General features: G+C 51.9%; 1 protein-coding gene across 1 annotated transcript in view; it reads left to right on the top strand.

The window, feature by feature from the left end:
- The window catches only part of caskin1 (CASK interacting protein 1), a 185,104-nt gene that overhangs the window by 109,107 nt on the left and 61,645 nt on the right, over positions 1–14,352 (top strand). Inside the window, exons 12-16 of the mRNA XM_071390941.1 lie at positions 644–748; positions 1,906–2,024; positions 2,642–2,723; positions 3,369–3,478; positions 10,052–10,162. Of these exons, the coding sequence (XP_071247042.1) occupies positions 644–748; positions 1,906–2,024; positions 2,642–2,723; positions 3,369–3,478; positions 10,052–10,162 (527 nt within the window). The remainder of the gene's footprint in view (positions 1–643; positions 749–1,905; positions 2,025–2,641; positions 2,724–3,368; positions 3,479–10,051; positions 10,163–14,352) is intronic.

The following is a 14,352-nucleotide window of genomic DNA, read 5'->3' as shown; positions in this document are numbered from 1 at the left end:
TTAGCTTCCAATGCTATTTTAGCCCCAGAGCTAGCAGTGATGGCTAGTTTGGGGTTAGCTACTAATGCTAGTTTAGCCCCAGGACTAGCAGTGATTCCTAGTTTAAGGTTAGCTACTAATGCTAGTTCAGTGACAGGGTTAGCTTCCAATGCTATTTTAGCCCCAGGACTAGCAGTGATGGCTAGTTTGGGGTTAGCTGCTAATGGTAGTTTAGCCCCAGGACTAGCAGTGATTCCTAGTTTAAGGTTAGCTACTAATGCTAGTTCAGTGACAGGGTTAGCTTCCAATGCTATTTTAGCCCCAGGACTAGCAGTGATGGCTAGTTTGGGGTTAGCTGCTAATGGTAGTTTAGCCCCAGGACTAGCAGTGATGGCTAGTTTGGGGTTAGCTGCTAATGGTAGTTTAACCCCCGGAAGTTAGGTGCTAAGGCTAGTTTATCCCCAGGATTAGCCGATAGTTTTAGCGTAGCCGGGGTCAGAGCGGGCTACAGCTAGATTAGCGGAGCAGGGTTAGCGCGGCTACAGCTAGATTAGCGGAGCAGGGTTAGCGCGGCTGCAGCTAGATTAGCGGAGCAGGGTTAGCGCGGCTACAGCTAGATTAGCGGAGCAGGGTTAGAGGTTAACAGTGGGTTTCTGTGTTGAAGGTTGTCGCGGCTCAGAAGCCACCCCTCACGGTTCCCCCACCCGGTCCCGCGGCCCCCAAGGCAGCTCCAGCGAGGAGATATGGGTGCTGCGCAAGCCTGGGCCAGGTAACCCCGCCCCCCCGGCGCAGCCCTGCCTGACCCCTGACCTGTGGCGTTGTCTACAGATAGAAGCTGCCCCTAACCACAGATCTAGATCAGATTTTTCAGGCTAATACTATAGGGCAAGGCAACACAATGGCCCTATAGGATCTGACCTAGAATCAGTGGATAGGGGCACCTTAGAGACCCAGCTATCCCTCCATTATGTCCAGAGCTGAACAGAGCCCAGTACCTACCTGGCAGTACCTGGTCCCTGGCTGTACCTGGCAGTACCTGGTCCCTGGCTGTGTGTGTAGGGCTGCGGTCATTATCTATCTATCTATATCTATCTCTCTCTCTCTCTATCTCTCTATTGTTCTATCGTTCTATCTATCTATCTACGTTCTATCTATATATCTATCGTTCTATCTATCTATCTATCTATCTATCTATCTATCTATCTATCTATCTATCTATATATCTATCAATATATCTACGTTCTATCTATATATCTACGTTCTATCTATCTATCTATCTATCTATCTATCTATCTATCTATCTATCTATCTATCTATCTATCTACCTATCTATCTATCTATCTATCTATCTATCTATCTATCTATCTATCTATCTATCTATCTATCTATCTATCTATCTATCTATCTATCTATCTATCGTTCTATCTATCTATCTATCTATCTATCTGCATGGGTCTTTAGTCTCTCTGTCTGCTCTGTCAGTCATCAGGCCTGCGTTAATCTCTGTGTGTGTGTGTGTGTGTGTGTTTAAGTGTGTCAGTCACTCCGTCAATCACCTCGTCCGTCCTAGTCGTGAACACATGCTGTTGAGTGGGCTGCTGTCCAGTGCATTGTAGCAGAGAAACACATATGTCACCTGACTCTGTGTTAACACACCAGTGTGTGTGTGTGTGTGTGTGTGTGTGTGTGTGTGTGTGTGTGTGTGTGTGTGGTGTGTGTGTGTGTGTGTGTGTGTGTGTGTGTGTGTGTGTGTGTGTGTGTGTGTGTGTGTGTGTGTGTGTGTGTGTGTGTGTGTGTGTGTGTGTGTGTGTGTGTGTGTGTGTGTGTGTGTGTGTGTGTGTGTGTGTGTGTGTGTGTGTGTGTGTGTGTGTGTGTGTGTGTGTGTGTGTGTGTGTATGTGTGTGTGTGTGTGTGTGTGTTGACCAGGTGGAGACCGTAGTAGCGTGGGGAGCTCTGGCAGCGTGACCAGTGTGAGGTCATCAGGGAGTGGTCAGAGTGCCGGGAGCTCCACCCACATTCTCCACGCGCAGGCCGAGGGGGTTAAGGTGAGGAGCACACACACACACACACACACACACACACACACACACACACACACACACACACACACACACACACACACACACACACACACACACACACACACACACACACAGGCCGAGGGGGTTAAGGTGAGGCGCACACACACACATACATACACACCACATATACACACACACCCCACACAACACACACACACACCACATATACATACACACACACACACACACACACCACACCACACCACACACACACACACACACACCCTGTAGCTCCTGGCGACAGTGCTGTCTCTCTCTGTGTGTTGTATAGAACTAAAGGCTGTGTTGTTTCTCCCTGTAGCTCCTGGCGACAGTGCTGTCTCTCTCTGTGTGTTGTATAGAACTAAAGGCTGTGTTGTTTCTCCCTGTAGCTCCTGGCGACAGTGCTGTCTCTCTCTGTGTGTTGTATAGAACTAAAGGCTGTGTTGTTTCTCCCTGTAGCTCCTGGCGACAGTGCTGTCTCTCTCTGTGTGTTGTATAGAACTAAAGGCTGTGTTGTTTCTCCCTGTAGCTCCTGGTGACAGTGCTGTCTCTCTCTGTGTGTTGTATAGAACTAAAGGCTGTGTTGTTTCTCCCTGTAGCTCCTGGCGACAGTGCTGTCTCAGTCTGCCAAAGCCAAAGAGCACCTGCTGGAACAGTCCAAGTCTGTAGAGCTATCTACAGGTAGGTGTGTGTGTGTGTGTGTGTGTGTGTGTGTGTGTGTGTGTGTGTGTGTGTGTGTGTGTGTGTGTGTGTGTGTGTGTGTGTGTGTGTGTGTGTGTGTGTGTGTGGTAATCTACAGGTACACATCACTCCAGTGAGAGAGAGGGATGGGAGAGAGAGAGAGAGAGAGAGAGAGATGAGAGAGAGAGAGAGAGAGAGAGAGACAGAGGGGGTGAGGGAGATATAGAGAGCGTCATCTGTTCCCTTTAAAACTGCATTATAGCAATCGCACACACACACACACACACTCACTCACTCTCACACACACACACACACAGACACAGACACAGACACAGACACAGACCACACACACACACACACACACACACACACACACACACACACCACACACACACACACACACACACACAGGGATCTGAATCTTGGCGGCTCTGTCATCCAGATGGCCAGTAGTTAGTAGAGGAGGCCTGTGATTGGCTGACAAGGCCAGTTACTGAGGAGGAGGTGAAACCTGATTGGTTATTCACACGGTGAATGAGGGGGATCGGTTGTATAGAAAGAAATGGTGGGACAGGATTGGTTGGGTCAAATAATGAAAATATGAGTGGTTGAGCTCGACCCAACGACAGTGTGTGTTACCTCCAGGCTCCGCCTCTGCCTCTAGACAGTCGAGCCAATCAGGATGCCCGCTCCACGAAGCTCCACCCTATGACGCCACGGCAACCTGGAAGGGGGAGGGGCAAGGCGAGGGGAAGGTAAGACAGACAGACGGAAAGACACTCCTCCTCTCAGAGTCATCACTCACACACTTCCTGCTTCACTGCGTCCCTCTCCTCACCGAAACGTCCCTCTTCCCTTCAGCTTCTCTCACACACTCTCCACCAACGACAGAAACACACACAGACGGAGACACACACACCCACAACCGCGGACACACACACACACACACGGAATCACGGACACACACACACACACACCCGGCATCACGGACACACACACACACACACACACCCAGAACCACGGACACACACACAGAACCACGGACACACGGACACACAGTCTCGAACACGGAGACACACCCAGAACCACGGACACACGCGAACACGGACACAAACGGACACACAGACACACACGGACACACAGACACACAGTCTCGAACACGGACACACAGACACACACGGACACACAGACACACACGGACACACAGACACACACACACACACAGAACCACGGACACACAGACACACACCCAGGATGTCCAAACACTTACTCTCTCAGCTGGCCTCGTCCTTATTGCGAGTATTCGGTTGCAGCCATGACACGGTGAGTGTGTGTGTGTGTGTGTGGGTGTGTGTGTGTGTGTGTGTGTGTGTGTGTGTGTGTGTGTGTGTGTGTGTGTGTGTGTGTGTGTGTGTGTGTGTGTGTGTGTGTGTGTGTGTGTGGGTGCTCCGGTCTGAGTGTGTGTGTTATCTGCATTTCTGTCATCTCTCTCTTCCTCCTCCTCTATCTGTCTCTTCCTCTTCCTCGGTCTGTTCTGTCACTCCTCTGAGAGAGATTCTGTTCTATCTGTCTCATCCTCCTCCTCTATCTGTCTCTGTTCAGTCTTCTCTCCTTTCAGTTCCTCCTCCATCCCTGTGTTCCTCCTCCATCCCTGTGTTCCTCCTCCTCCATCCCTGTGTTCCTCCTCCTCCATCCCTGTGTTCCTCCTCCTCCATCCCTGTGTTCCTCCTCCTCCATCTCTGTGTTCCTCCTCCTCCATCCCTGTGTTCCTCCTCCTCCATCCCTGTGTTCCTCCTCCTCCATCCCTGTGTTCCTCCTCCTCCATCCCTGTGTTCCTCCTCCATCCCTGTGTTCCTCCTCCTCCATCTCTGTGTTCCTCCTCCTCCATCCCTGTGTTCCTCCTCCTCCATCTCTGTGTTCCTCCTCCATCTCTGTGTTCCTCCTCCTCCATCCCTGTGTTCCTCCTCCTCCATCCCTGTGTTCCTCCTCCTCCATCCCTGTGTTCCTCCTCCTCCATCCCTGTGTTCCTCCTCCATCCCTGTGTTCCTCCTCCATCTCTGTGTTCCTCCTCCTCCATCCCTGTGTTCCTCCTCCATCCCTGTGTTCCTCCTCCATCTCTGTGTTCCTCCTCCATCCCTGTGTTCCTCCTCCATCCCTGTGTTCCTCCTCCTCCATCCCTGTGTTCCTCCTCCTCCATCTCTGTGTTCCTCCTCCTCCATCCCTGTGTTCCTCCTCCATCTCTGTGTTCCTCCTCCTCCATCCCTGTGTTCCTCCTCCTCCATCCCTGTGTTCCTCCTCCATCTCTGTGTTCCTCCTCCATCCCTGTGTTCCTCCTCCTCCATCCCTGTGTTCCTCCTCCTCCATCTCTGTGTTCCTCCTCCTCCATCCCTGTGTTCCTCCTCCATCTCTGTGTTCCTCCTCCTCCATCCATGTGTTCCTCCTCCTCCATCTCTGTGTTCCTCCTCCATCTCTGTGTTCCTCCTCCTCCATCTTGGTGTTCCTCCTCCATCTCTGTGTTCCTCCTCCTCCATCCCTGTGTTCCTCCTCCATCCCTGTGTTCCTCCTCCATCTCTGTGTTCCTCCTCCATCTCTGTGTTCCTCCTCCTCCATCCCTGTGTTCCTCCTCCATCTCTGTGTTCCTCCTCCATCTCTGTGTTCCTCCTCCTCCATCCCTGTGTTCCTCCTCCTCCATCTCTGTGTTCCTCCTCCTCCATCCCTGTGTTCCTCCTCCTCCATCCCTGTGTTCCTCCTCCTCCATCCCTGTGTTCCTCCTCCTCCATCCCTGTGTTCCTCCTCCATCCCTGTGTTCCTCCTCCTCCATCCCTGTGTTCCTCCTCCTCCATCCCTGTGTTCCTCCTCCTCCATCTCTGTGTTCCTCCTCCTCCATCTCTGTGTTCCTCCTCCTCCATCCCTGTGTTCCTCCTCCTCCATCTCTGTGTTCCTCCTCCATCTCTGTGTTCCTCCTCCTCCATCCCTGTGTTCCTCCTCCATCTCTGTGTTCCTCCTCCATCTCTGTGTTCCTCCTCCTCCATCCCTGTGTTCCTCCTCCATCTCTGTGTTCCTCCTCCTCCATCCCTGTGTTCCTCCTCCATCTCTGTGTTCCTCCTCCATCTCTGTGTTCCTCCTCCTCCATCCCTGTGTTCCTCCTCCTCCATCTCTGTGTTCCTCCTCCTCCATCCCTGTGTTCCTCCTCCTCCATCCCTGTGTTCCTCCTCCTCCATCTCTGTGTTCCTCCTCCTCCATCTCTGTGTTCCTCCTCCATCTCTGTGTTCCTCCTCCTCCATCTCTGTGTTCCTCCTCCATCCCTGTGTTCCTCCTCCATCTCTGTGTTCCTCCTCCTCCATCCCTGTGTTCCTCCTCCTCCATCCCTGTGTTCCTCCTCCTCCATCCCTGTGTTCCTCCTCCATCCCTGTGTTCCTCCTCCTCCATCTCTGTGTTCCTCCTCCATCTCTGTGTTCCTCCTCCTCCATCCCTGTGTTCCTCCTCCATCTCTGTGTTCCTCCTCCATCCCTGTGTTCCTCCTCCATCTCTGTGTTCCTCCTCCATCTCTGTGTTCCTCCTCCTCCATCTCTGTGTTCCTCCTCCATCTCTGTGTTCCTCCTCCTCCATCCCTGTGTTCCTCCTCCATCTCTGTGTTCCTCCTCCATCTCTGTGTTCCTCCTCCTCCATCCCTGTGTTCCTCCTCCATCTCTGTGTTCCTCCTCCATCTCTGTGTTCCTCCTCCTCCATCCCTGTGTTCCTCCTCCTCCATCCCTGTGTTCCTCCTCCTCCATCCCTGTGTTCCTCCTCCTCCATCTCTGTGTTCCTCCTCCATCCCTGTGTTCCTCCTCCATCTCTGTGTTCCTCCTCCTCCATCTCTGTGTTCCTCCTCCTCCATCTCTGTGTTCCTCCTCCATCTCTGTGTTCCTCCTCCTCCATCTCTGTGTTCCTCCTCCATCTCTGTGTTCCTCCTCCTCCATCCCTGTGTTCCTCCTCCATCCCTGTGTTCCTCCTCCATCTCTGTGTTCCTCCTCCTCCATCCCTGTGTTCCTCCTCCATCTCTGTGTTCCTCCTCCTCCATCCCTGTGTTCCTCCTCCATCTCTGTGTTCCTCCTCCATCTCTGTGTTCCTCCTCCTCCATCTCTGTGTTCCTCCTCCTCCATCCCTGTGTTCCTCCTCCATCCCTGTGTTCCTCCTCCATCTCTGTGTTCCTCCTCCTCCATCCCTGTGTTCCTCCTCCATCTCTGTGTTCCTCCTCCATCCCTGTGTTCCTCCTCCTCCATCTCTGTGTTCCTCCTCCTCCATATCTGTGTTCCTCCTCCTCCATCTCTGTGTTCCTCCTCCTCCATCCCTGTGTTCCTCCTCCTCCATCTCTGTGTTCCTCCTCCTCCATCCCTGTGTTCCTCCTCCTCCATCTCTGTGTTCCTCCTCCTCCATCCCTGTGTTCCTCCTCCTCCATCTCTGTGTTCCTCCTCCTCCATCCCTGTGTTCCTCCTCCTCCATCCCTGTGTTCCTCCTCCTCCATCTCTGTGTTCCTCCTCCTCCATCTCTGTGTTCCTCCTCCTCCATCTCTGTGTTCCTCCTCCTCCATCTCTGTGTTCCTCCTCCATCTCTGTGTTCCTCCTCCTCCATCCCTGTGTTCCTCCTCCTCCATCTCTGTGTTCCTCCTCCTCCATCCCTGTGTTCCTTGTTTGCTGCCCAGGGACGTTGTTTTGTGTTCTCTAAACCTCTCTGATATGAGCCTATACTATATATATATATATACAGTATATATATATATATACTATTCTATACTGGATATATACTATACTATATATATTATACCATATTGGATATATACTATATATATACACTATACCATACTGGATATATACTATACTCTATATACATTTACTATACTGTATATATACTATACTGTATATATACTATACTGGATATATACTATACTGGATATATACTATACTGGATATGTACTATACTATACTGTATATATACTATACTGTATATACACTATAATATACTGTATATATGCTATAATATACTGTATATATGCTATACTATACTGGATATATACTATACTGGATATATACTATACTGTGTATATACTATACTATACTGGATATATACTATACTGTGTATATACTATACTATACTGGATATATACAATACTGGATATATACTATACTGGATATATACTGTAATATACTGTATACACACTATACTGTGCTGTATATATACTATACTGATCTATATATTATACTATATTGTATATATACTATAGTGGATATATACTATACTGGATATATACTATACTGGATATATACTGTAATATACTGTGTATACACTATACTATACTGGATATATATATTATACTATATATACCCTATACTGTATATATACTACACTATACTGTAGCCTGAGCCATCTTGATCTTAGTTACCCTCAGCACTCCGTGCGTGCGTGCGTGTGTGTGTGTGCGTGAGTGTGTGTGTGTGTGTGTGTGTGTGTGTGTGTGTGTGTGTGTGTGTGTGTGTTGGCAGGACTCAGTACTATGGAAGTGTGTGTATGAGATAGCTTGATCGGACCGTAGCCATCTGATGAACATGGTTCTCCCAGTAGGGTGTTTAGGGTAGCATGTCTATCTGTTAGTTCCAGTTCCTCCCTCCTCTACCCCTCCTCTCCCCTCCTCCTCCCCTCCTCTCCCCTCCTCCTCCCCTCCTCTCCCCTCCTCCTCCCCTCCTCCTCCCTCCTCTCCCCTCCGCTCCCCCTCCTCCACCCCTCCCCTCCTCTCCTCTCTCCCTCCCCTCCTCTACCCCTCCTCTACCCCTCCTCTCCCCCTACGTGTGTCCCGTGGTCCAGTCCTGAGCAGAGTGGGGAAAGGGGGAGGAGGAGAGGGCGAAAGAGGAGGTGCTGGTGGACAGGGCATGGCTGAGTTCTCCTGGCTTCTCTGCTGCCCCTCAGTGGACAGAGCATGATACTGCAGCTGCTTGTGGTAGAGGAAGTCTCTGGCTAGAGCAGACTTCACTCCGTCAGAATCCTCAGAGTGGGGTGTCTACATTCTCTGGATGTGATTGGCCAGGTCCACCCTTCCATCTTCTCCAATAGCTCACCCAGATATAGTCTGTCTTCTCCCTCCTCCATCTTCTCCAATAGCTCACCCAGATATAGCCTGTCTTCTCCCTCCTCCATCTTCTCCAATAGCTCACCCAGATATAGCCTGTCTTCTCCCTCCTCCATCTTCTCCAATAGCTCACCCAGATATAGCCTGTCTTCTCCCTCCTCCATCTTCTCCAATAGCTCACCCAGATATAGCCTGTCTTCTCCCTCCTCCATCTTCTCCAATAGCTCACCCAGACAGAGCCTGTCTTCTCCCTCCTCCATCTTCTCCAATAGCTCACCCAGATATAGCCTGTCTTCTCCCTCCTCCATCTTCTCCAATAGCTCACCCAGATATAGCCTGTCTTCTCCCTCCTCCATCTTCTCCAATAGCTCACCCAGACAGAGCCTGTCTTCTCCCTCCTCCATCTTCTCCAATAGCTCACCCAGATATAGCCTGTCTTCTCCCTCCTCCATCTTCTCCAATAGCTCACCCAGACAGAGCCTGTCTTCTCCCTCCTCCATCTTCTCCAATAGCTCAACCAGATATAGCCTGTCTTCTCCCTCCTCCATCTTCTCCAATAGCTCACCCAGATATAGCCTGTCTTCTCCCTCCTCCATCTTCTCCAATAGCTCACCCAGATATAGCCTGTCTTCTCCCTCCTCCATCTTCTCCAATAGCTCACCCAGATATAGCCTGTCTTCTCCCTCCTCCATCTTCTCCAATAGCTCACCCAGACAGAGCCTGTCTTCTCCCTCCTCCATCTTCTCCAATAGCTCAACCAGATATAGCCTGTCTTCTCCCTCCTCCATCTTCTCCAATAGCTCACCCAGATATAGCCTGTCTTCTCCCTCCTCCATCTTCTCCAATAGCTCACCCAGATATAGCCTGTCTTCTCCCTCCTCCATCTTCTCCAATAGCTCACCCAGACAGAGCCTGTCTTCTCCCTCCTCCATCTTCTCCAATAGCTCAACCAGATATAGCCTGTCTTCTCCCTCCTCCATCTTCTCCAATAGCTCACCCAGATATAGCCTGTCTTCTCCCTCCTCCATCTTCTCCAATAGCTCACCCAGATATAGCCTGTCTTCTCCCTCCTCCATCTTCTCCAATAGCTCAACCAGATATAGCCTGTCTTCTCCCTCCTCCATCTTCTCCAATAGCTCACCCAGATATAGCCTGTCTTCTCCCTCCTCTAGTAGCTCATAGCCGATTAGCCTTTAGCCACCTAGAACACCTGTCTTCTCTCTCCTAGAGCTCTGAGGCTGTTGTCCAATGGCTGAGTGACTCTCAGCTGCAGGTCTACGCTCCAAACTTCATCAGCGCCGGGTATGACATAGCCACCATTAGCAGAATGACCCCAGAGGTAAGGAACCCCTGACCCCTGACCCTTATCCTTTGACATGAAAGTTAAAGTCACGCTCTAACCACACCCCGTCACCTCACTGATCATAAAGCAGTTGCCTTAGCAACCCCCCTCCCCCCGACACCAGTTTCCCCTTAGGACAGTCACTGAGCATGCCCAGGACCTCGTCTGTGATTGGCCAGGGCAGGGCTACCTGCAGCCTTTAGAGCAGATGGACTCAAAGCTCCTCCTATGACACGGCCCTGTGTGTTCTGTGTATTCTGCAGAAATGTGTGTGTGTGTGCGTGTGTATGTGTGTGTCTCCTGCTGTGTGTGTACCTCAGACTAGTGATACAATTACACCCTTAGATGAGAACCAATCAATCAATCAATGTTTTTTATATTTCTGTTTGAATCTACTAATATAGAATATATTAGTATAGAATATTAGTAGAAAATGAGGTCTCTAACTGCCAACTATCTGACCCTTAGCTAAGTAGAAAAATACATCATAGACTCTACCCACACGCTGACTGGACTCTACCCACACACTGACTGGACTCTACCCGCACGCTGACCGGACTCTACCCATACACTGACTGGACTCTACCCACACTGACTGGACTCTACCCACACACTGACTGGACTCTACCCACACACTGACTGGACTCTACACACACTGACTGGACTCTACCCACACACTGACTGGACTCTACCCACACACTGACTGGACTCTACCCACACTGACTGGACTCTACCCACACACTGACTGGACTCTACCCACACTGACTGGACTCTACCCACACACTGACTGGACTCTACCCACACTGACTGGACTCTACCCACACACTGACTGAACTCTACCCACACTGACTGGACTCTACCCACACTGACTGGACTCTACCCACACACTGACTGGACTCTACCCACACTGACTGGACTCTACCCACACACTGACTGGACTCTACCCACACTGACTGGACTCTACCCATACACTGACTGGACTCTACCCACACTGACTGGACTCTACCCCCACACTGACTGGACTCTACCCACACACTGACTGGACTCTACCCACACACTGACTGGACTCTACCCACACTGACTGGACTCTACCCACACACTGACTGGGCTCTACCCATACACTGACTGGACTCTACCCACACTGACTGGACTCTACCCACACACTGACTGGACTCTACCCACACACTGACTGGACTCTACCCACACTGACTGGACTCTACCCACACTGACTGGACTCTACCCACACACTGACTGGACTCTACCCACACACTAACTGGACTCTACCCGCACGATGACTGGACTCTACCACCACACTGACTGGACTCTACCCACACTGACTGGACTCTACCAACACACTGACTGGACTCTACCCACACACTGACTGGACTCTACCCACACACTGACTGGACTCTACCCGCACACTGACTGGACTCTACCCGCACGCTGACTGGACTCTACCCACACACTGACTGGACTCTACCAACACACTGACTGGACTCTACCCACACACTGACTGGACTCTACCCACACACTGACTGGACTCTACCCACACACTGACTGGACTCTACCCACACACTGACTGGACTCTACCAACACACTGACTGGACTCTACCCGCACGCTGACTGGACTCTACCCACACGCTGACTGGACTCTACCCACACTGGACTCTACCCGCACACTGACTGGACTCTACCCACACACTGACTTGACTCTACCCGCACGCTGACTGGACTCTACCCACACGCTGACTGGACTCTACCCACACTGGACTCTACCCGCACACTGACTGGACTCTACCCACACACTGACTGGACTCTACCCTCACACTGACTGGACTCTACCCCCACACTGACTGGACTCTACCCACACACTGACTGGACTCTACCCACACGCTGACTGGACTCTACCCACACGCTGACTGGACTCTACCCACACGCTGACTGGACTCTACCCACACGCTGACTGGACTCTACCCACACACTGACTGGACTCTACCCACACACTGACTGGACTCTACCCACACACTGACTGGACTCTACCCACACTGACTGGACTCTACCCACACACTGACTGGACTCTACCCACACACTGACTGGACTCTACCAGCACACTGACTGGACTCTACCCACACACTGACTGGACTCTACCCAGCACTGACTGGACTCTACCCACACACTGACTGGACTCTACCCACACACTGACTGGACTCTACCCACACACTGACTGGACTCTACCCACACACTGACTGCAAACTCACCAACACACTGACTGGACTCTACCAACACACTGACTGGACTCTACCCACACACTGACTGGACTCAACCCACAGACCACCTGACTCTACCCACACACTGACTGGACTCTACCCACACACTGACTGGACTCTACCTACACACTGACTGACTCTACCCACACACTGACTGGACTCTACCTACACACTGACTGGACTCTACCCACACACTGACTGGACTCTACCCACACACTGACTGGACTCTACCCACACACTGACTGGACTCTACCCACACACTGACTGGACTCTACCCACACACTGACTGGACTCTACCCACACACTGACTGGACTCTACCCACACACTGACTGGACTCTACCCACACACTGACTGGACTCTACCCACACACTGACTGGACTCTACCCCACACCTACTGGACTCTACCCACACACTGACTAGACTCTACCCACACACTGACTGGACTCTACCCACACAATCCACCTGGACTCTACCCACACACTGACTGGACTCTACCCACACACTGACTGGACTCTACCCACACACTGACTGGACTCTACCCACACACTGACTAGACTCTACCCACACTGACTGGACTCTACCCACACACTGACTGGACTCTACCCACACACTGACTGGACTCTACCCACACACTGACTGGACTCTACCCACACACTGACTGGACTCTACCCACACACTGACTGGACTCTACCCGCACACTGACTGGACTCTACCCGCACGCTGACTGGACTCTACCCGCACACTGACTGGACTCTACCCGCACACTGACTGGACTCTACCCACACACTGACTGGACTCTACCCACACACTGACTGGACTCTACCCACACACTGACTGGACTCTACCCACACACTGACTGGACTCTACCCACACACTGACTGGACTCTACCCACACGCTGACTGGACTCTACCCGCACGCTGACTGGACTCTACCCGCACGCTGACTGGACTCTACCCGCACGCTGACTGGACTCTACCCGCACGCTGACTGGACTCTACCCGCACGCTCACTGGACTCTACCCGCACGCTGACTGGACTCTACCCGCACGCTGACTGGACTCTACCCGCACGCTGACTGGACTCTACCCGCACGCTGACTGGACTCTACCCGCACGCTGACTGGACTCTACCCGCACGCTGACTGGACTCTACCCGCACGCTGACTGGACTCTACCCGCACACTGACTGGACTCTACCCGCACGCTGACTGGACTCTACCCGCACGCTGACTGGACTCTACCCGCACGCTGACTGGACTCTACCCGCACGCTGACTGGACTCTACCCGCACACTGACTGGACTCTACCCACACACTGACTGGACTCTACCCACACACTGACTGGACTCTACCCACACACTGACTGGACTCTACCCACACACTGACTGGACTCTACCCACACACTGACTGGACTCTACCCACACACTGACTGGACTCTACCCACACACTGACTGGACTCTACCCACACACTGACTGGACTCTACCCACACACTGACTGGACTCTACCCACACACTGACTGGACTCTACCCACACACTGACTGGACTCTACCCACACACTGACTGGACTCTACCTACACACTGACTGGACTCTACCCACACTGACTGGACTCTACCCACACTGACTGGACTCTACACACACTGACTGGACTCTACCAACACACTGACTGGACTCTACCCACACACTGACTGGACTCTACCCAGACACTGACTGGACTCTACCCACACGCTGACTGGACTCTACCCACACTGACTGGACTCCACCCACACGCTGACTGGACTCTACCCACACTGACTGGACTCTACCCGCACGCTGACTGGACTCTACCCGCACGCTGACTGGACTCTACCCGCACGCTGACTGGACTCTACCCTCACGCTGACTGGACTCTACCCGCACGCTGACTGGACTCTACCCACAC

Source organism: Salvelinus alpinus, chromosome 1 (genome assembly GCF_045679555.1).
Source record: "Salvelinus alpinus chromosome 1, SLU_Salpinus.1, whole genome shotgun sequence".
NCBI lineage: Eukaryota > Metazoa > Chordata > Actinopteri > Salmoniformes > Salmonidae > Salvelinus > Salvelinus alpinus.
This window is presented reverse-complemented; position numbering and strand designations above follow the sequence as displayed.